The sequence below is a fragment of the Sipha flava genome, unplaced genomic scaffold (assembly GCF_003268045.1).
Source record: "Sipha flava isolate LNK unplaced genomic scaffold, YSA_version1 102_pilon_pilon, whole genome shotgun sequence".
Lineage (NCBI taxonomy): Eukaryota > Metazoa > Arthropoda > Insecta > Hemiptera > Aphididae > Sipha > Sipha flava.
Window position 1 is genome coordinate 533511 of NW_020271716.1, and position 24285 is coordinate 557795.

At 24.7% G+C, this 24285-nt stretch overlaps 2 protein-coding genes across 3 annotated transcripts; one reads left to right on the forward strand and one right to left on the reverse strand.

The window, feature by feature from the left end:
• Positions 1 to 904: 904 nt before the first annotated feature.
• Positions 905 to 5344, reverse strand: LOC112681351 (NAD-dependent protein deacetylase Sirt6). Of its 2 annotated transcripts, none has more exons than XM_025551618.1 (8): positions 5152 to 5344; positions 4821 to 4919; positions 4614 to 4741; positions 3693 to 3811; positions 2444 to 2567; positions 1991 to 2164; positions 1319 to 1442; positions 905 to 1231 (listed from the first exon to the last, which is right to left on the reverse strand). In XM_025551618.1, exons 2-8 carry the CDS (start codon positions 4884 to 4886, stop codon positions 905 to 907), a joined length of 1062 nt encoding a protein of 353 aa, XP_025407403.1. In that variant the 5' UTR covers positions 4887 to 4919; positions 5152 to 5344. The 2 variants fall into 2 exon arrangements, with proteins under 2 accessions (XP_025407403.1, XP_025407408.1); XM_025551623.1 differs by lacking the exon at positions 5152 to 5344 and adding an exon at positions 4996 to 5097.
• A 391-nt stretch (positions 5345 to 5735) lies between these two features.
• Positions 5736 to 10005, forward strand: LOC112681344 (exocyst complex component 3). Its single transcript, XM_025551611.1, has 2 exons — positions 5736 to 5778; positions 7729 to 10005. Exon 2 carries the CDS (start codon positions 7750 to 7752, stop codon positions 9961 to 9963), a length of 2214 nt encoding a protein of 737 aa, XP_025407396.1. The 5' UTR covers positions 5736 to 5778; positions 7729 to 7749; the 3' UTR covers positions 9964 to 10005.
• The last annotated feature ends 14280 nt before the right edge of the window (positions 10006 to 24285 follow it).

The window sequence follows — 24285 nt, forward strand, 5'->3', positions numbered from 1 at the left end:
GCATTTTTTGTTAACAATATACATTTTTTTATAAATACGGTACGGGCTTGGGAAGGGAAGATGGCCCCTAGGGCCCCCCTTGTACCACGGATAATCAAGTTCTACTGTTCAATGAAATGAATATAAAAAAGTTAACTATACTTAAAATATAGACAGTAAATATAATATATATTGAATATCTAAATATAGTTGGGGTTGTTTCTCCGATGAGATTACTCATTTCTTTTTTAAATTATTTGAACTTAATCGTAGAACTTCAAATGTTTGAAGCACCTGATGTCTTTTGAGTCATCAGGGAGTTGTTTAGCAATCACGTTGGTGAATAACTATGTCTAGTAACAAGTATTTAAGCAAATTTCTTGATTTTGTCCTAGATTAATGATATCTTGAGTTCATGATGAATGAGGTTATTCCTGTTGAATTTGTATACTATGAAAGTAGTTTAAAGAGAAGTATTATGAAAATATTGAATGATTTAAATTTTAGGTTTGCTGATATAATCACACACTTATATGCCATAGGTCTAAATTAGTTTGATGATAGCTGATGTTTGAGAGACGTTTGTTTGTCAGATATAATATGCAATTTATTTCAACTAGCCAGCTCAGTTAATACATTTTTTAATTCTGGATATGGTGTTTCCCATTAAATTGGAAGATGATTTGTATATTCAGGTATTTTAATTGAATATAAACGTGTTTTGATATCCAAAAATTTGATAAAATGTCCTACTTTTAATACCACCAATATTTAATTTGTTTTAGGTACTTTTTTATTATTATGAGTTCCATTGTTTTTTCTAATTTAAAATATGTACATTGAAATGAAGAAAATTTTTTAAAAATTGTAAAAAGATTATTACTCATTCTCTAATTTACTATTTAAATTTAATAAATATCAAGACTTATTTTAAAATATTATCAATATTACTCAGTTTTGAAATTTTTGATGGTTTAAGGATTGTATTATTAGATAATAAATTATTTTCTGATTCCTGATCAAGTGATTTGATTTCAGATTTTTTTCGTTTTTTCAATTGTATTGCATTTTTTCTCATTTCTCGTATATTTTTTAAATCATTTTCATAAATTGTCCAATCAGTAATTTGGTGGTTTAAATTAGTTGGATCTGTTATAATTTCATATTTCTCAATATCTACTTCAAGTAGATTCATTAGAGATAGCATCAAATCATCTACATATGTATGAATAACTAAATCTGCTTTACGGTCCTATATGAAATAATGAAATATTATTATATTAAAACATCATGTAATACTATAAATATTTTATTAAATAACTATGAACCAAACACTTACACATTTTGTTTTTTGTAAATTGCAAATAACAACTTTTCCCTTATTTTTTTTCGCATTAAATGGAACCAAATTTATTGGTTGAATTTGTAATGATGTACCCAAACAAATGCATAAATCTGCCATTCTGTAAAAATTAAAATAATAAAATAAAAGCGTATAGTTCTAAATAATATTATTGTTAACTTAACTAAACAAAATATGTTTGAACAAATTAATTGCGAAAAAAAACCAGAATTCGATTTATCTTAAAAAAAATATTCCGAAATAATATTAGAAATTAAAAATGTAAAATCGAACCGAAAAAAAAAAAACAAACACAGATTACTGACATTTGAAAAGATATAATATAATAACTATTAATGAGGAAGACGAATTTATTTATCCTGTAGACTAATGATTTTCAACCTGGGGTCGTGACTCCCTTAGGGGTCACAAAAGATAGTTTGGGAATCCCTAAAAATAATTAACAATTGGTTATTTATATCAAAATATGTTAATTTAAAAATCAATTTAACTATAACCAATGTATATCAAATAAAATAGTGTATTATTAAAAATCCCTACAGTAAAAAATTTTTTTTATATTTACTATTTAGAAAAAACTCAAATTTAAAAAAATTATACTTATAAAAATATAGATAGTTATAAATTAAAAAATGTATACATTCTTACTTAGAATGCAATTCGGCAAGCTCTAATTCTTCAACAGGTAATTGATGTTCCCAGTCTAGTATTGTATCGTATAAAACTCCTCGACATTGGTTACCACTCTTATTTTTTCCAATACATTTTATGTTTAAACATAGTTGTCCAACTGTTTTTACAGCTGTTTTACTTACATAACTCCTAAAATGTAAAGAAAACAGTAAAATTATTATTTATCATTTGTTCTTTATGAAATGATTGATATTATAAAAAAATACCCATTTTTTTTATGGGCATCATAACTTTTTAAGCAAAAAAAAAAACTATATAGAATAAAAGAAAATTTTAGAATATATTGAATTTTCGTAGAGATATATGGTTATGCATAATTTAATTTCTTAAATTATTCCACTCCAATTGTAATTCATAAATATATTTTAGTAATAAGATAAAAGTAACTGAAATTAAATAAAAATGTACCTTTTGCATTTATTACATTTCATAGTAAACATATTTCCATGAACTTCGGAAATATATTGACGAAGTAATCCTGACTTTAGATGCAAACCATCAATATTTTGAGTGACAACATATTTAGCATAACCTAAATATATTAAGTAGTTTATAAAATAAATTCAGTTATAGATATGACATACTATGAATAGGATTTAAAAAATACAGTTCTCTTAGTTTGAGTAAATTTATAAATTATAGTTAAAACTAAGTATATATGAGCAATAATTTGGCTTAAATTGGTCTAATAAAATTAAAATTTTATTTTGTTTTTATAATCTAAAATGTAAATATTATTGTAAGTTATAATTAGTCTGGTAATAAACGAAATTGCACCTGCTATTAGTAAATTATTTATGATAAAAATATTTGCTATTACAATGTTTAAAATTTAAATGATTTCAATATAAATTATTTTTTCTCATTGAGATTATTTTGTATCATTATTAATCTTAGTAGTGATACCATGATAATGATCAACATTACCAAATATAGCAATTTAAAAATTAAATTAAAATTAAAACAATAAAATATTAACTAAAACAAATTAATCCTTTTATTGACCATTATTTTTCTCTTTTCAACCCATGTAACTTTTTAGTTGAAATTTACTTTAAGTCTGTCAGTCAAAATAAATCTACCTAAAAATTAACAAAAAAATTAACAATCTATAATTTTAGTGATATTAGTTCATATTATTTTTTACAATAATCAATTTAACAGTATAACACTAAGTAAAATAAATATTTCAAATAAGTAATTAGTATGAGATTAGCTTGTTACTAACTTAAATAATCAAATGTACTAAGAATACATTTGTATTATATGAAATTTTATAAATATTATTATTAAAAAAAAAAAAAAAAATGTATTATCTATTATATCAAAATCAACTAATCATTATTAATAAATAAATAAAATATTTATTTAATAAAATGTTAAACTACATTTTTATTTTTATAATTGTTTAAACATTATAATAAAATATTTTTTATACATCATAATATATATTTTAATTAATGGATATGTATTATGAAGATTATTAAAATATTCAGAGTAAATTTCAACAAAAAATATATGAAGTAAAAAAATAAGAGAACATTTTAGCAAAAAAGGTGATGCAAATTAAATATTTTAAATACACTCTAAGTATACATATATAATATTAATTTAGATTTTAACAATAAGATTAAAAAGTGAAAAATCATGATTATACCTTTGTTAATCATACTTTTGATTGCCATGTGTGTTAGTGTTGGTTTAGCATCATTAAAATCTAAGCTGATTTCTGGTTTCTTTCCTTCTTTTTCTAAAGTCCATACACCTTTTGGCCCTCTAAGATTATTTCATTATTAAACAAAATTTTAAGTAAAGGTAAATTTAATATTAAAAAAATCTTTAAACTTCATCTTTAATAGGAATACAAAATACATTAGAAATATATACCAGAAATAAGTATTAACTTTTATTCATTATTATAATTTACAATATACTAACTTAACTTACGCTGATTTTTTTAATAAATATGAAAATTTTACAATAAGTAAAATGTTTTATAAATAAGACATTACAAAAGAAAAAAAATCAATAAATTATAGTAACATTATGTACCTACATCTTTTAAGACAAATTTTAATACATTTTTAAAAAATTGATTGTAGATTCATTTACTTAAAAGATGAAAATAATTAAAATAGTTTACCATCAGTTTTCATGAAATAAAGCCATTAAAATATTATATTGTAATATTATAATTTGTAATAGAAAAAAAATAAAAAATTTAAATAGTAATTTTTTTTTTTTTTTTTATTGTAATTTGTAATTTATAACTACTATTTAAAATTATAATATAATATAGTCTATTTTATGGTTTTATCTATGGCATATAAGTCATTAAATACTAATTACAGTTATAGTACAAGTCAAGAAATTATAAAATTTTCTGCACTAACAATTGATAATTTAACAAAGTAATATATTTGAAAATGTTTATTTATGATATACCTAATTTATTGATATTGAAGTTCCAAGAAATCAGACATGATCGATTTATAATCTTTTCATTCAATAAAAAATGTTAAAAATTATAATAATGATAAACAACCTATTCCGGATTTTAACCATAATATATATTTACCTGAAATCAGGTATACCTGCAGATGTACTTATACCAGCACCAGTATGAAAAACTGTATATTTAGATTCTTTAATCCAATCTGAAAGTAATGAAATCTTTTGTTGTAAAACATCCGGTGGATCAAAAACCTAAAAAAAAAAATAATAGTTTAAGATAAAAATGTAAAATTGTATGATATTAACCATTTGTTAATAATATTTTGCTAACCTCTTTCATACCAACTTTCCCTTTATATTCATATGGAGATAAACCATCTGCATAGTTGGAAGACATTTTCTTTAAGATTATGAAGATATAATTAACAATCTAAAAAAATTTAAATAATAATAACATTTTATAAATAGTAAAACTATACAGTTAGATTGTCTTATGTAATAACTACTTTTTAACTGATTCCGATTAAAAATCTAAGCCGAAACATAAAAACAATTATTTAATTGTTCAGATTAAAGAATATGAAAAGATTAATGTTATAATTAGCTAAATAAGCGTTAAACAAAAACAATATTAAATACAATTTAAAGTTTGGACTATTTACATTTAGTGTTCATATTTTTAACAATCAGATAGTTAAGATTTGATCCAAAAAATGTTCGTTTATTTAACCAACAATAAATAATGAACGAATAATCAACATTAATTTCGCCGATTTAGAGACGTCGATATAATTGGCATTATTGTTATTATTTCAGCTATTTTTTTCAGGACTTGACATAGTATATATATATATATATATATATATATATATATAAATAGATATAGGACATAGAAAATAATGATTTAAATGATTTTTATTTAACGTTATCAACAATACCGTAATTTTGTTACGATTATCAATAAAATGCTTTGACAATATCATTGTAGTATATACCACGATTATAGATAGGTTATTGTAAGTTCAACCAATTTATAATCGTGGTACTAACGTAATCAAAGTTTAATATCAAGTTGGATATATGATAAACGATATCACTATTGAGAGATAACAGTTCGCAAAATTATTATTTTTGTCTACTTATATTAGTTATTAATTTAATATTTATATTTATAAAAATATTTATATTTTATATATTTTTGTTATTATTTAGATGTGAAACTTTTGTTTATTTTTTCTTATTTTTTAATACAAAATAAGGTTGTAAAAATTAAATATTTTTATCAAAAGGTATGCATACTATTTATTATTTTTGGTCTTATTTTCTCTATTTCCTAATAATTCTACAGATTTACTTGTAAATCATTTTGTATATATAGAAGCGGATCTAGGAGGCCAGTTGACTTGTAATCAATATTTGTTGACAAAATTTGGCCTCTTGTAGACTTATTATATTTTTGCCGATTTTTTTATTTTTATGTCCACCAACTATAGATAATGCCTCAGTCGCAACCTTCCAAATGATGCCACAGATTTAATTGTATAGTACAGTAAAATATCTCAATGCCAGATTTCGTGTTAAATGGAAACCTCTATAAAATAAAATAAATGTTAATGTTTTCAATGATTTAATCATGAATATACTTAAAAACACATATTATATGATCATATTGTGTTTTTCTTGTTCCAAGGTATACATTTACACTCCAGTTTCAGTCTTAATAAGTGACCTATTGAAATAGTATGAGTTTTGTGTATGAGAACTGTGGATCTGCCCCTGTATATATATATATATATTTAAAATACATTTATGTAGATTTATTTAAAATATTTTAAAATATATGTAAATATACATTAAAAATATTTATAATATTACTAATAGTTTATATGATATAGTATGTGTATACATATTCAAAGATAATAACAAAGACTTTATCAGAAATTATTACATAGGAAGTATGTAATTTGTAACAATGTCAATTATAACAAAGAAAATATTTATAATTTATAATAATTAACAATTGTATTAATTATTATATTAATATGAGTACAATATTATGAAAATATCATATTTTTTTGTATAAAACTTTAAAAAAAAACTTGTTTTATTAAATGGAGTAGGTTAAGTTAAGTAATAGTGATTTTCATAGTCTATGTTTTTATAGATTGGACCGGACCAATTAATCAATGCTTAAACTGAAAATTAAACTAAACTGAATTATGATTTGACATTATGAACCAAGCTAAACCAATTTGTTTAACATATTGAGTAAACCAAACTAGACCATTTAATTTTTTTAATAATTAACAGACTAAACTAAAGCCATTTAAATTAAATGAAGACTAAATTAGACCAAACCAAATTCAATTGACTTAATGTTAGACTGAATCAAACTGATATAATTTGAATTTGATAAAAAAAAAAAACCCATACTGGATTACAACTTTTTTTTCTTCAAATATTTCATTATAATACCATATTTTCTATAGTAATTTATTGTTTGTAAGATTCTATAGGTACATAGTTCATGAGAATTTAAAATTGTACATAACATTATAATAACATTTTATATTTATACACTGTTTCAATTGTTATTTATTGTTATACAACTACAATTTCAGCTCTAGCTTGTAATTATTATCTTTATTAGGTACTATTCCCATAAATTATTTGAAAAAACTATTTTTCTACTATAAGTTGATCAATCTCTTGAGAATATTATTTCTAAAACGCATACTAAGTTGAAAATATTTTTTAATAATAAACTTAAAATATTTTCAATATACATTTTGAGAAGGTATTTATGCTTAAGTATTAAATAATAAATAGTTAAATTATTTAAAATATATTTGTGTTACGAAAAAAAATAAATATAATTAAAAACTTAATAACCATAAACATTAAATATATTACAAACCACATAAATTAGTTTGATAATAAATAATATTAGTAATATTAGATATTTCAATTTATAATTATATAGTTCATGTTTTCATTTAAAAGTAATTGTGATTTTATTGATAAGAATAGATAAGATAGTTGAATTATTTAACTTATTTCTTGGATTTAGTATATTTTAATATTAAATGCATCATCTATAATTTATTATAGTATTTATAAGTATTTCTTTGAATTATTAAATTAAATATACATATTAAGCTAAATTAATATGCATTTGTATTATATATATTTTATTTGATATTTATACTAACATTTTTGATGTACTTGGTTTTTTCTAGAGGCTGTTATACTGATTAAATATGGATATAGATCAGTTGGGTACAGATGCAAAACTGGCTGCAACAAAGTATTTTACCAATATGCTTAAAAAACCAGGACAGCTGGAGAAAGTTGAACAATTGAAGAATCGTATTTCACGTAAGAAAACTTCTACAGAAGCTATGTTAAAAACAGCTATGCAAAGTCAATTGGACGGGGTTACAATTGGAATGGAACAATTGAAAGATGCATTAGATGACATTAATAAAGTAAAATCAATTTTAAATCAGACAAAACAATCATTTATCAACTTACCATCTCTTGGGTACAAATTACAAGATGTCCGTACCAAGCAAATGCAACATTCTCAATATTTAACAGCTAATGAAAATATGAAACACTTATTTACAGTACCCGAAAGCATCGAAAAAACTAAACAGTGGATAAATGATGGAAAGTTCTTACATGCTCACCAATGTTTAATAGATCTTGAAAACTCAAGAGATGATCTTCTGTTTGAAGTACATAAGTTACCAAATCAAGCACCTAGCGATAAAATACTACTCAAAGCATATTTTGAAGACGTTGAAGTTATGTCTAATATGCTGGAAAAACAAATAAAATTAGTATTAAGTAGAACACTAAATACTGTTAGAAAAGAACCTATGGTAATTGTAACTGTGCTGCGTATAATAGAAAGAGAAGAGCGTGCTGATATATTTGCTATACAACGCCAAAAGCAATCTGGATTTTTGCCTCCGGGTCGTCCAAAAAAATGGAAAGAAATGGCATTTGATGTGCTCCAAAAATCGGTTGACCAACGAATAGAAGGCACTCAGGTGAATGAAAGATCTGACAATAAAATGTGGCTTGTAACATACCTGGAACTATGTCGTCAATTAATACTTGAAGATTTGCGAGTTGTTAAAACTCTTTGTGTACCTTGTTTTCCACCTTCATATAATATATTTGATAAATTTGTTAATATGTACCATTCTAGTCTTTCAGCAAATTTAGAAGATATTATATCAAATGGATTAGAAGGTAACGAGTATGTTACAATTATTTCATGGGTAACTAATACATATTCAGGAGTTGAGTTGATGAAGCATCCCGAATTGAATATAGATATTGGTAAAGTTGGTTCTTTATTAAAATCATCAATTATTTTTGATTTACAGTCAAAATATTTGGATTATATCAAAGGCAATTACAAAGAATGGATGTTAAAAACATTGGATACCGAAAAGAATGATTGGTATGCTGGCGCTTCACCTGAAGTTGGTCCTGATGGATGTTTTCATACAGCGGCTCCAGTTATTATATTTCAAATGATCGATCAAAATTTACAAGTCACAAAAACTATCAGCCAGCACTTAACGCATAAAGCATTATTATTAAGTGTGGACAGTGTTAGTTTGTATGGATTATCTTATAAAGAGGCTGTTATTGAGTTTAAGAAAAAACACTTTGAGGATAGAGACAAAGTGCCATTTTTTACACATTGTATAATCACAGTACTCAACAACTGTTTGCAAATTATTGAGTTGGCCTTAGAAATGAAACAACATTATTGGAGTAGTGATTTTAAAGATCAGTCGAGTACTGCTTATGAAAAATTAATTAAGACTTTTCAAAATCTTAGAGATGAAGCAGCACAATTTCTTTTAGAAGAAGCATTTCTTGATCTGGATATTCATTTTCAAGATTTGATAACCTCAAAATGGCTAACCAGCTTCATATCCATTGAAACCATTTGTGTGACCTTAGAAGATTATTTTCAGGATTATACTCATTTAAAACCTAAGAATTTGGAGTATATAATTTTGGAAGCTCAGGATATAATAGTACGGCGCTACATTATAGCTATGTTACAGAAAAAAATTAATTTCAAGACATATGAAGAGCGTCGTACAGCAGCTGATAAAATGACCAAAGAAGTTGATCAATTAAAATCATTTTTTATGCGTGTTGCACCTTTAGTAATACGTGATAAAGATTCACCTTTTGATGCTGTTATAAAGTTATCTGAAGTATTGAAAAGTGAAGATTCTGAAATACTTTCTTTGGATCTGCACACGCTTGTAAAAATGTACCCTGATATAACTGAGGATCAAATGACTAGATTGTTAAGTTTGAGAGGTGATTTGAGTAGATCAGACATACGAGAAAAAGTACAGTATGCGATCCAAAATAATAAAGAACTTGCTGGCACTACATTAACTAAAAGCATATTTCAACAAATACACTTGTAGTATAAAATTAATTTATAAAACTTACTATTTAATAATAATTAAGTTATAAAGCATAACTAAATAATTGTATATTATTATTATTTTATAAAATATATTTATATATAATTTTATACTCCTAGTATGGTAAGTTATTCCATTGTAAATAATTTAAGAATATGTTAATTTATATATTAATAAGTATTTATTCTTATACTTAATATTTGTTAATACCATTTATTATACCATTTTAAGTATATTTACAATACTTTTAATGTGTTTGTTTATTTTTTTAAATATTAGTCACTTGTTTGAACTAGAGTCAATATTGGTTTTTAGTGGTTACTTAATGAATTAATTTTTTCATCATTTTATGATATAAAATGGCTTCATTGTGCTTACATAATTCTATATTAGATTCATAAAAGTTAAAATTTAGAGATTTAAATAAATGTTAAATGTTTTGAATTATTCACAAGAATTTCTTATAATGTTGCTCATTATCAACAACTAATTTGTAAAAATTATACATTATGGTTTTTTAAAATCTATTAACAGTATGGAAAATATTATCTTATTTTTAATTGAATTAGATTTTTTCTATATTTTTTTATATTCTAAAACAAAATTGAATAACTAAATTAATTTATTATTTATTTAATAATTTTTTTCATGTGGAAATACTAATTTTATTATTATAGAAATCATATACATCAACCAAAAACAATTCAAAAAGTATGTTTTCTAGTTTTTAGATAATTTTATTGACTACCTACTGTATGATATGTACGGATATCCTACATGGTATGAACAGCATTATTTTTGAGATCATTACTAAAATAAGCGAAGGAAAATTGAGACGTTTGGTTGTTGATAATCATGAAATAGTGACCACGTAATCATTTGATAACTAACAGTGCATATAATTATAATAAATAGAAAAGTTCAAGATTGATTTAGAGACATGTTAACCAATAGTCAATGCAAACAAAATAAACAATGCTAATTTATTACACCCAAGATACATTATCGTGCATGATATTTTACCAGATTCTCAACAAAACCATCAGTTGATTATAAGTACATTTTATAAAAACAAATTATCAAAACACACATTACGTTCAAAATATTAAATAATTTACCAAAGTATTAGTACGTTATTATTGAAATGTTCAGTGGAATCTAACAAAAATTGAAAACCTACTTATATAAATTTGATTTGATTTTGTTTCAAGTTTGTCTATTAAATTAGCAAAAAACAGGAATAGTCTTTAATTCCGTTTTGAATAGTTGGCACAATAATATTTTAATAAAATTTGTGTATTCAAATTGAAATATCAAAAACAATAGATACCTGCACTTAATATAGATATATTTTTTATGGGTGATTTAATTCTTAAAAATGAATGAAAAAAAAATTGTAATAATTATTTTTTTTCCAATTTTTCGTTTTTTTTTTTTTTTTTTTTATCAAAATATTCAATATCCTAAAATTTTGTTTGCAAAATGAAAAAAAGACAGTTTTTCAACGTATTATTTGAAATTTGGTTGATCAGGAAAGAAAAATATTTTCAGACCACGAGTAAAGACTATGTTTATAAATGTTTTCTACTTTAGTTTTACTGTTGTGCTCACGACAACAATACCGTTCACATTTTTATTTACACAATATCGCACAATACAAGGTTACTAAATTGAACCATTGCCTATGATTTTAGTCTTGGCAGCCTTCTGTTATTTGTATTTCCACGCATCAAACGCATACGCTGTGGAAACAATTTTTAAAACCCATCCGGTCTAATTTATTGCAAGCATTTTGCGGACGGGCAAGAAAAAAAAAAGAAAAAGAAAAACATAAATAAAATATAAGTGTTTCGAATATTGTCCTTCGTACCATTCTCGCCGCACCCTTTTGTATAATGTTTCCGACGAATCACTGCAAAAAGATACACAACTCTCTCATCGAATAATAAGCGAAATAATCTACAATAAATTTGTCGCAAAGATTTCGAAATCGTTCGATCACCATGGACTTGATATTAAACAACGTTCATGGAAAAAATCTGTCTAATTGTACCTACGTACAACCTCATATAGAGCGTGCCCATGGATTGGTTTTGGAGATCTAAACCACCTCAAAATGGTCTTTTTACATTTTTTTATCTTATTTTATTTATAAAATAAAAAACATTACCTATTCTATTATATTACACAGTCACAGTGAAACATAAATTTATATATCAATATTTGACGAAACTTATTGCACATATTGCGTTTTATTTTAAAATAATCAAGTTGGTCACCTAAATCTAGAACGTGTAGGTTTTTTGATTTCAAAGGTATTCGTTAAATCAATCGGTAGAAAAATGCTAAGCCAAAATTTAATTTATACCAAAGTAAAAATTTAAATGAAAAATTTAAAATAATATCAGAGGATAGTTTCGTCAAACTTGACGAGCTATGTGACATTAAAATGCCACGTAACAGAAAAAAAAAAATTTGGAGTAGCGTACCATCAACTTCTCCTTTAAAATATTATAAAATATCTATAATATGCATAACAATAATACAAGTATTCATACCATACCATTTCGTAAATTGTAAAAAGATTTATATTAACGTTAAAAAAATTAACTACTATAAAAAAAAATTCTGAACACTCACTGAGACCCATTATCGTAATCCGATCAACGGCAGTTCGTTGAATGGATAATTGTTATTTGCTTACACACGAAACACACTTGTGCTACATTGCACACCGTTAGGTTGATATTGCATATAGATATGAACCACGGGTCGTATAGCCCCATTTTTCTAATTTATTCCTTTGACCGTACTCCATACGAGTCTACGGAATTTAAAGTTTTTCAATTTAAATGTATGCTTTGTTATTATTACTATGTGAAATGAATTGCTCGCGCGATACCGGTAAAATTATTTAATCCGACTGTCATCCTTGACACGGCCAAATGTAAAATCGAACAACCATTTCACCAAACCAATAAAATTGGTGTTATCTACTAGGTACTTGGATATTTTTACCCAACTAATGGAAAATGACCTTTGTCTTAAAAAATGTTCTTTTATCTGTATCAGCAGTCATCAAATGGCGGGCCGCGGACAAATTCTATCCGGCTCGCAGGCAAGAAAAAAATGTAAAAATATGCCGTGCATATTTTAAAGTTTGAACGGTGAATAACTGTCTACGGAATGTGCCGATTACGCGTTAACGCCAGTTCGTCAATTACCACCAACCCTTTTCGATTTATTGCCATTGTATAACATTGTTACTATAGACGTGCGCAGACCTGTATTTCAGGGGGTGCTTATAATTTTTTTGAGCCCTATCTCAACAAAAAGTGTTGGCATGTTTAATAAGTTGTAATGCAAAAATAATTATATGAACATAACTTTAAATTTTTATTTAATATCGTGGTATACTAATCCTAATAAATATGTTTTCCTTAAATCTTGAATATTTTTCTCAGATAGCTTCTGTTACGAGAATTTTTTATTTTTAGTCAATTGTAGGTGTTATATTATCATGATAAGTGTTTGCACGAAATTTGAGAACATTTCGTTTTATTTTTCTATTTCGAAACATCATTTATTTTTTACTAAAAATGTTAGAATAAATTTAATTTAATTTGAACATCTCCAGTTAAAATATTAAAGGCCCTATACTCTTAGACTTAAAATGTTGGGCACCATTTATAACATTTGGGGGGGGGGGTGTCCGAGCATACATGGCAACCCTGTGTGCATGTTTATGTTTATTACGTGCTTCGTTTAAATTTGTTTCCGTCCGTAATTTGTTTTTATTTGATTACGGATTGTAAAAGAAGAAAAGTTGAATTTGAAAACAGATAGTTTTTGCCCGAGTAGACGGAATAATATTGTTTTATTTTATTAGACCGCTCAGGGGCAAAGGTTATATTTAAGATTTAGCCATCTAGCGATAGAAAAATGTTGCCATCTCTCTTTTTTGAATTGCAAAACTTAAAATAAGTGTCTTCAATTGGTATTCATTAAAAAGTCGCTCGCTACACCCGAAATTAATTTTCCCTGTTTCATTGCACTATTAAAAAATATTTTTAATTAATATAAAATCAAAAATAATAACCGAGTTTTAATCATCTAAATAAAGTTACAGAAAATTGTCTTTTATGAGACCGATTGATAGGTACCCTTTGGTCTGAATGTCGCATTCCCGTACAAATCAAAATTGAACCCACACATCTATCTGAATAAAATACCTCGTAAAACAAAATACTCTTCAATAGATATAAATTTCATATTATTTTTAGATTTTAATAAAAATAGTATTAAATTTAAATGTTTAAAGTTCTTAAATAAAAATGGAATATTATTTTACTTAGACTTTGCTTCCCTTTATAAAGCTTATGATTTATATTGATCACCATTATTCATAATTTATATATTATTATTCTCAAATAAGTGTGAAATAATAGTTATTTGAATTAAACATTTTAAAATCATGTTAACAAATATTTTTTGAAAATAATTAGTTGTTAATTTATTTTTATACGTTACTAAATAATATAAATAATTCTATATTATTACATTTATTCTTTATGTAATTTTATTTATTTATCATTCATAAATAATTTTCCATTGAGAATGCGAAAAAATCGATTTGTTTTTATTTAGAATTACCGTAAAAGCTTTGCCATCTCTTAAATATTTTAGGGGCTTTATTGTCTCCTCAAACTACCCTTTAAATGAGGTCCGGCTCAGAAGTCATGTGGTTTGTATTTTATATAACTCCAAGTCGAAAAAACATAATAATATTGTTATGATCAAATAAAAAGTTGAGTAATTGACTAACGAAATCGAATGATTCGATTTGTATTGATAAAAACAATTTTTTTGAACAATTTAAAATGTTCGAAAACTATTTCAAAGAACACATTGAAGAATGGTATAATATATCACTCGAAGAACATTGGTTAGTTTAGCTTAAAGTATTATAACGTGCGTTTTAATAATCGTATAATCAAAATATCAGCAAAAGTTATATATATATATATATAAGAAAATTAATAAATTAATTTGTCCCGGTTTTTGCTAAATAAAATATGACAATCCTATACCAAACAGTAGCTATTTTTTTATGTTTTCAACATTAAACGTCATTTGAGACTTAATATATACATAATTTGCCAACACATTTTTACAATATAATAATTTAAAAATATTTGCTTTGAATTTTAATGACACCCAAAAATGTACATTTTCAATAAAGCCTTCGAAAAATATTAACTGGTGACCCCTAATCTATACTGTCAAATGCTAAGTATTATATCGTTCAATAAACATATTATACTATGTATATGACGATATGACTGATTTATAGACATTATACATTTATATTACCCTTTGTTATAATTTTTTATTAATTATTAACTTTACTATTTATTTATTATTTGACGGTTTTCAATCCAAAATGTAGAAGGGAAAAAAATCGGTCATTTTATAATTCATTGAGTGTATCCTAAATCGATTATCTGTACTACAGCGTACAATAATAACTATCTATTGTCGGGAATTCGATGTAAACATAATCGATTTAGTTTTTAATTTCATATGTCTCGCTTGGGAATTTGATACCATCTCGTGTAGCGGTTGATTCTATATCACATGTGGGTCAGCGCTACGCCAAGTACGTTGAACAGATCTCGCCCGGTTCTCTGTTCAAACACGAAAAATAGGTCAACGCTATATATCGACGAAAGAGATTACCTATTTTTGTAGGAGTTAAACGCGTGGTCCGATTGTCGTAGTACATATGAAAATATAGATAGTAATAAATGCATCGGACAGAACGGTCGTGCACGATGTTCGAAAATGATTGATTGGTTTGTGTTTCACGTTAAAATACCTACCGAAAGGATAATAATAATTTCTGTGCATTTGTGTGTACCTACGTATATATTTGTTTTTAACGCGCATTACCCAGAATTCGCGAATGATACGCACATAATATGGTTATATAAATACAGTATTCCACTTGTACCGTATGTGTCGGATGTCCTATGAGGATAAGAAAATATTATATAATCCGATTTGTATACCGCATGAATATATGATGCATAATGATGCACGCGTGTGAATTAGTAAACTCTCAAAGGGCACCTCGAATATAGATTTGGAATTATTCAAATGTCCGAGTGTTTGCAGATATTTACGTTATGTATAAGAAAAATGTTACAAAACTAGTGGCGTGGTGAACTTAAGATTACGGAGGAGCAGTTTACGTTTTACTGACAAGCGACAAGCACCCATCACCTTCTACCTACCGACCAAAACTCGTGGCATATCTATGATTTCGGAAGAATTTTAAAAGATCGGGTATGGATTATGATTTATTTTACTATCTTGAAATATAGTACAATCTATAGTCAATGGTTGCACGTCATACGTATTGTTTAACAGTAAAAAAAAAAAAATTAGCTTAGGTATTAAATTCAATTCGAATGTATTAATGTATATATATATATTTATTTATTCGATTTTATATTGATCTGTACAGTATATATTTTAGCGATTTTAATAATTCAGACACATGAATTTTCTGGGCGAACTCGGACGTTTTACAAGATTTTAATGTTCCGTTACTATCATTTATTGTTACCTATCATTTTTATTATTATTACAATTCACAATTTGTCGATAAAGAACTAATTTGATAAGACTTTGAAAATTATTCACTATATGCCAAAGTTATAAATATGCTGATTTTATTGGGGCTTAAAAATCTTTAAAAGAGTTAAATTATTATTTTATATTATGTATAATTTATACATAAATAATAACTCAATTATCATTCAAATACAGATCAAACAATGTAAAATAAAGGCTAAGTAATGATTTAAATATTTTAGTTAAAATATTAAAAGTTTCGTTATTATTTCAGATTTAAAAACAAAGAAATTTTGACAGTATAATTCATTGATATAATTAAGTAAGTACTGAATATTTTAAGTGTGATTAATTTTATTATTTTTAAATTGTTGATATTTTTATCTTATAAAATCAATAATTAGGTATCATATTTTCTTTAATGATTAAATTTATATGATAATTTGACTGAATCTTTTTTTACATTTTTACTACGAGTTACTTTTTGTTTCAAGGGATATTTGTGACTTGTGACCTTGTGAATTGGGATTCGTCAACACCATTATTATACCGATCGACTACCTATTTAATTTATCGTATAAAACATTTGTTGACTTGTTATTACTAATCACAATAAATTTCAATACGTCTTATTATTATTAAAGTTTTAATTATTTTAGTCAATTATTCTATCCAAATCTGAGTTCTTTGGTAGTTTTGTTTAATAAATTATTTTTGTAATGCGATAGCGTAAACTAAAAGTTTTTAAAATAATTTACCTTTTTATTGTAATTTGCTTTTTTTTTTAAACGACAATAGCTATGTGGGATTACTGATGCAGTGATTTAATTTTTATCACAGAATATTTTTTTAATTCACTTATTAAAATGCATTTTAAAATTAGAATAATTATTGTATTTTTAATCACTTTACAATTTTTAGCGCTAGGGGGGCTAAGACCTGTACCTTACATTTCTGGGGAGCTTAGTCCCCTTAAACTCCGATTTCCGCCTATGAAAATACCTATGTCTATTATATTAATCTTAAGATAAATTTAATTTAATAGGATTATATTAATTTTTTGATTCTTTTGTAAGTATTTAAATTATTTTCTTGGTGGTTATCACAATTTTAATTTCCTTACTTATACTTTAATCACCTTCGTAATTTACTAAAAAAAAAAGCTTCAAATGCCATTCAAAATTTTGCATGCCATTCAAAATTTTGTTAAGTGACACATACCCAAGTCATTACGAATAATACGTCAATTTAAACAAGTTTTTTCTTAATAAATTTGAATGAAATGCACTATTATTTTCAAATTTATATTGATATTTTTAATTTTTTTTAAAAATAAAAATTAAGAAAAAAAATAACTCGTTAGGCTAAAGTAAATAAAATATTACAGTTAATTGAATAAAAATAAATAAAATAATACTCGTTCAATAAAATTAACAAAATATTAAAATAACATCGAAATACAATCGAAAAAAATCCTTTTTAATTTTAATAACAATTAAAATTAAAAAACAACAACTCTTAAATATTGTTACCTCGTGTGATCCACGGTTTCTTAATCAAATTTGATAATTGTTTTGTTTTCATCATCATCAATATAAAAAGTAATAATTGTTATCATAAATTATTTTGAGGTTTAAATTATTATAAATCTCTTAAGCTCTTAACTCTCCAGTTGTCACAATCGTTAAAATTAAATTGAACTAATCTAAAAATTGTTATCACTTACCGCATTTTTTCCTTATTTGTTAGATATCACTCATTTGTTTACATAAAAAATATGCTATAAGCGACGAATTAAATTGTTATAAACGACAATATGTCGTATACGTCATTATAAAAAAAATTGGGTGCCTAATAAAAAATTATTACGTCACTAAGTGCTCACTCAATTAATAAGTATGTCACATACATCAAATGTTGTCCTTTACACCACACTTTTTTCATACCTGTCGTCTACAATCGATAACACATTATAAAATTATGATATACTATAATAAAAGCTAACTATGGATCCAGTAGAATCATCGTCTATAGTGCTAGATAGCAGGTGATTAGATTTTTCGAATTATAATTTTTTCAATATTCAAAGTAAATAATGTTGTGGATCTATTGAAAAAAGTTTTAAATTTATTATCTCATTGTATTACTTATCAAAATTAATTACGAGATATTAGAAAGTTACAAACAGACGGTTTACCTATTTATTAATAAATAATTATCGTTGCATAGAATAATATTATGCTTATATGTATAAAGTAATAACAGTCTAGATTAGTCGAATATTGCTGATTGTATCATTATTTCAGATTCACAAATTGTTCGACCGTTTTGCTACAAATTTTTTATAAACATGAATTATATTTAATAGGTACTTAATAGACAAGATAGATGATATATTCATTGTAAATTGTAATATATCAATAAACTTATAAAAATAATAATAATAATAATAACATTACAAATTTACTTATTATATGTATTACACTATTACAGTTTACAACACAAAATAATAAAAACATAAAAAGATTTGACTTTTATTTTTCTGAACTGACAAATGGACAAATAAAATAGTTATTACCATAGTTTTACTAGTCTAAATAACTAACATAAATTAACCCTTTTATAATTAAGGTTACGGTTTTTCATTTTTAGAAATAAAGTTCCGGTTTCAGTTACGGTTCCAAAATTTTAAAGGTTAACCGGTTCCAGTACCGGTTCTTTTTGGTTACGGTTCTGGTCCCTGGATAAAATTACATAAACATAAAGTATTATTATACATTTATACTATTGTAAATTTTAAACTAAAATTATTACAACTTAAGATTTATTTTTGCTTCTTACTTTCAAATATCTTTTTCAAATGTAAAAAATTATAAATTTAATCAAAAAGAATGTTATTGAAACAGTTACATTTCCTTGATAAAATATGAATTAGTAAATTTTTCAGAAAAATTACGTAAGAATCGAAAAATAAGCTTTTGCGTATTATTTATGTTCTACTGAGCCATAAGAAAGAAACTTTTGGTGTTATTTTCGTATCAAAATAATGTTAACAGAAAAAAATATGTTTGTGTCATCACAAGAATATATTTTATATATTCTTAATTTTTTTATGTTCTCGTTCGTAGGTAATACGTATAAAGTTTTATTTGTAAAATAAAATCACAAAAACATATTAAGCTTTTGATTATTTTTGACGTTTGATATTTTATTAGAATTTATATAAGAAAAAAATAGATTTTATAAGAGAATACGTCGTAACTTCCATTCAGCTATACAGATTGTTCACGTCAGTCAGTAACTATAACTAAAGATAGTCAGTCTGTTGAATACACGGATAGACGGATAAATGTCGTAAATAACCTTAGCAATTCACCTAGCATTATGGAATATACTAGAAATCTTAAAAGCTTTAATACCTCTTAGTAGTGTTCCGCCGATAAAAATATAAGTTCTAAATCTATCACTCATGAGTGGCGTTTTATATTTTTTGTTACGATAACATGTTTCATTATTTTTTACGTTTTGAAATTTTACTTATGAGAACAATTTAAAAAGGTAAAATTTAAAAGGTAAATTTGATTTTGAAGATATTTCTTACATTAATTCTACTAATAACATTATATTTTTTTCCTTTAAACGTCTGCAGATATGCTATGGTAATGTATAAATATGTATTTTTTTATATTATTGGTGAATCGGAAAAAAATATTATTCATAAAAATTAAACTATTCTAATAGAACATATTAAACGCTTTAAACCCGTTCTTTGTTTACACTTCTGTATAACAACACATTAATTGTACGTTATAATTTTCAGATTCCATTCTTTTCAAACTTAATGTACAGCTATCATAGCATAAGTTTTTTGCTTTCTGACATTTACAGAATATATTATTTTCTTTTAGTCCATAGTAATTTATTGTCACTTTAAACTTTAGTATTGTCATCGTCAACATAGATGTGAACAAACTACGGTTGTACCCTAAGGTAGCTGCTGCTAAATAACTTCTTGATAACTCGTGAGACGCCAAGCGCCTCAAACGGTTGAAGCCCAACGATTTAGTTTAAGTAATTTTGGCTAAAGAAAGGGGTAATATCATCGAAAAAGGGCTCCAAATTTAGATATTCAATGTATATTATATTTATTGTTCACGTTTTGTTTAAAGTTTTATATTAATTTTATTTTACTTATAAAAATACATATCGTTTAAATTGAGATGTTTAAATCAGTTAAAAAAAGCGGGCATGAAACTCCTCGTTTGGGTGAGGCTTCACGGTCGGGTGAATACAGGAATAGATTAATGATAGTAATATAAATTGATCTCTAAGCTCAGGCCCGTATTTAAAAATTTGGCGCCCCCAGGCATATAATTTATGTCGCCCCCCCAAAAAAAAAAAAAAAAAAAATAATAATATACCTAACACATTATTTCGTCCATAATCGAGATTATTTAATATTAAAATATAACTTATAAATGAAAATCGTTTAATACTTTTTTTAATTAAAAAATTAAACAAATTATAAAATAATAAAATATACAATTTCCTTTTTTTTAATTAATAAATTATAATATAATAAAAATACAATTTTTTTTTTAATTTACAATTTGTAACATAATAAAACATACTATTTTCTTTTTTTTATTGTTTTTTTTTTCATTAGTAAATAATTTTTAAAATTAATTTTGCTAAAATAATTTGCCACTCTTGAAACTTGACACCCCTAGTCATGTGCCTACCCGTGCTCCCCCTAAATACGGACCTATCTAAGCTTGAAACTATTGTACTATTGTTCTTGTAAAAACGATTTTTAGTGAAAGAGGTCGGATGGATCATTTTATATTTCTAAAGATGATTGATGTAGTATTAGAACTAAATTTCTTAATAAGGTAGGTTAGTATAATAATGTTCAAACTTCTGCAGAAACAAAAAGAATTTTCAAATTTGGAAAAATCGTAAAATTTGAAGTGCTAATAAACAGCAGAAATATAATCAAAATATTTGATCGTGAAACTATGAAATGTCTTTAATTCAAATGCTATTATGGATTAATGAAAATTTCGTTGGAATATTCAGTTTCTACAAAATTTTATTTTTTAGCAATTATAAAATTTTTTGCGACTTTCCAGTAAAATTGTTTATATTTGGTTTTAAATAAAATCTTATAAAAATTCTTGAATTAAATTTTTAAACTTGGAGTATAAAGTTCTATGCATTTTTAACTAGTATAATTTAGTGGGTTTTCGTGATTTTAGTTAAGATTTAATTTTTCGAATTGAATTTCGACTACATTTTCGAAAAAAAACTATAAAAACATAAACATTTAAAATTTCAATAAATAAGTCAGAAAAATCTTTTGAAAATTATACCATATATAGAAAAACGATGATACACGTATTTAGCGAATATTTCAAGGCTTTGTGATTTTTACATTTTTATTTTTTATTTTCGATGAAAACCAAAATTAAATTTCGTTGAAAACTGGTATGTCATAAATACTGCTGAATTGATTATAACTTTTCATCAGTTCATCAGTTTTTCGCAACTATCGTAGAAAACCGTTGGGAAATCGTATAATGATGAACCAACTAGACAAAATTTCCTATTAGGAATCTCTTATGATTGCAGTGATCGGAGCAATCATAATAGTTGAAATAGTTTATAAAGACACATACAAAAAAAAAACACACATTTCTTGGTAAAACCAATACATTCATCGTGTTACCCGAAATCCAAAAAAAAAAAAAAAACAAAAAAAAAAATGTTACATTTTGTCAATAACATAATTGTGTAATATTATATCATAGTCTCATAGGTAGTATATAATCGTGGAATTTTGAAATATATATAAGTATATGTATATATTTTTTTTGATTTGATACTTGTAAAATAATATCAGATTTCACAAATTTAATATCTGTATTGATAAAAACAATATACAGCACAAAACATTAAAAGTAGCCACTTTTTACGCATTAGTTTTTTGGTTGTTTTATATTATTAAATTATGAGAAAAGTTAATATATCGAGAAATGAAGCCATGACAATTTTAGTAAATATTTCATGAGTTATTTTGGACTCGAAAGTTCTGGGTAGAAAATGTTTTCGTGAGAATAGTGAAAGTTAAATAATTGTATGGTGGTTTTTCAATATTTCAAATTGAAATATTCTAATCAAAATTACATTCAACTTATTATAATAATGTATTTTTTTTAATGAAAACAGAGGAGTGTATTAAATTAAAAAATGGTTAAATGTAAACGATTACAAAAATGGAAAACTGTTGTGTTTATTGTTCAAAAATTGTTTTTATCAACTTGAATACAAATTACTACACAGCGACGTCTAGTGGTTGTGTCTACGTAGGCGTTACAAATGTTAACAATATAATATGGCTTATATGTACGTTTTAAAATCAAAGGTAATACAATACAATACTATAGAATCGACAGTATTTTAATATTATTTGCAGAATTTTAAACTTGAAAACATTTTCTGAAGACTTGAATGTACCTGAACTAAAGAGTATTATAATATATATATCAATCCGTGAAAGCTTTTTTTCTAATCCTAAATCAATATTCAAATTATAAATGCATATTTTACTCAACTAGTTTAGATTCTTACCAGATTTTCTTGGATACACTTAAGATTTATGATTTATTCACTCTCGTTTATTATTTATTGTAGTTCAAAATGTTGCTCTTACGCATAGTAATAAAGCACTATATTAATAAGTTATACACACACACACACACACACATATATATATATATATTATACACAAATACATACATCTATGTGTGTATGTATATGGGTGTGTGTGTGTAAATACATTTAATATTTATTTATATATATTTAATAGGTCAATGTTATCACCACCTGTCACATTATGTCAGTTCAATAAATCCGAACTTTGGGGAAAATCCATCAACTACTTCGTCAAATTTAATTTGAACGTGCCATGTTTTAATTGTTATCCATCTGAAACTCTTATAGGTATTTATTACCTTGTAATCTAATATATTTCGAGAGTGCTGTATTTATATTATCAATTGCTGAGCATTTTCCTTAGTTTGTGAAGTTTTTGATAATTTATTTAAATTATTTTATATACTAAATACAATGTTTCTAATAAATTATTCGTACAATTTTTTCATAAAAAAAAAGTTAAATGTTTGCTTACTTATTAAAGTTAGATTCAAAATGTACTTCTTACATCATGTAACATTAACTATGTATTATTGACTAAATTAGTTTGTTTTGTATTTATTTAGCTTAGTTTTGTATATATATATATATATTAGGGTGTCCCTTATTTAATTATAATTTTTTTTTTTTTGCATTTTTGTTAGTCTCACCCACTTAATTTGTGTTTATGCCTAAAAAAATGAACTACAAAAAATTTTAAGTCAATCTATTAAGGTTAACCCGTGCCGACTTGAATTTGAAATTTGAGTATATTAATTCATTCATAATTTAATGATATATTTTACATTTTCATATATAAATCATTTACAATTAGGAAAATTAATATTTGTTATATAATATATTTTAAATATAATAAAATTGTCTATAAATTATGTTCTTACATACTTCTTATTTATTATAATTTACAAGATATATTGAATTTTGTGTATGAAAGTACTATTTTCTCAAAATTATATTATGAATTTTTAT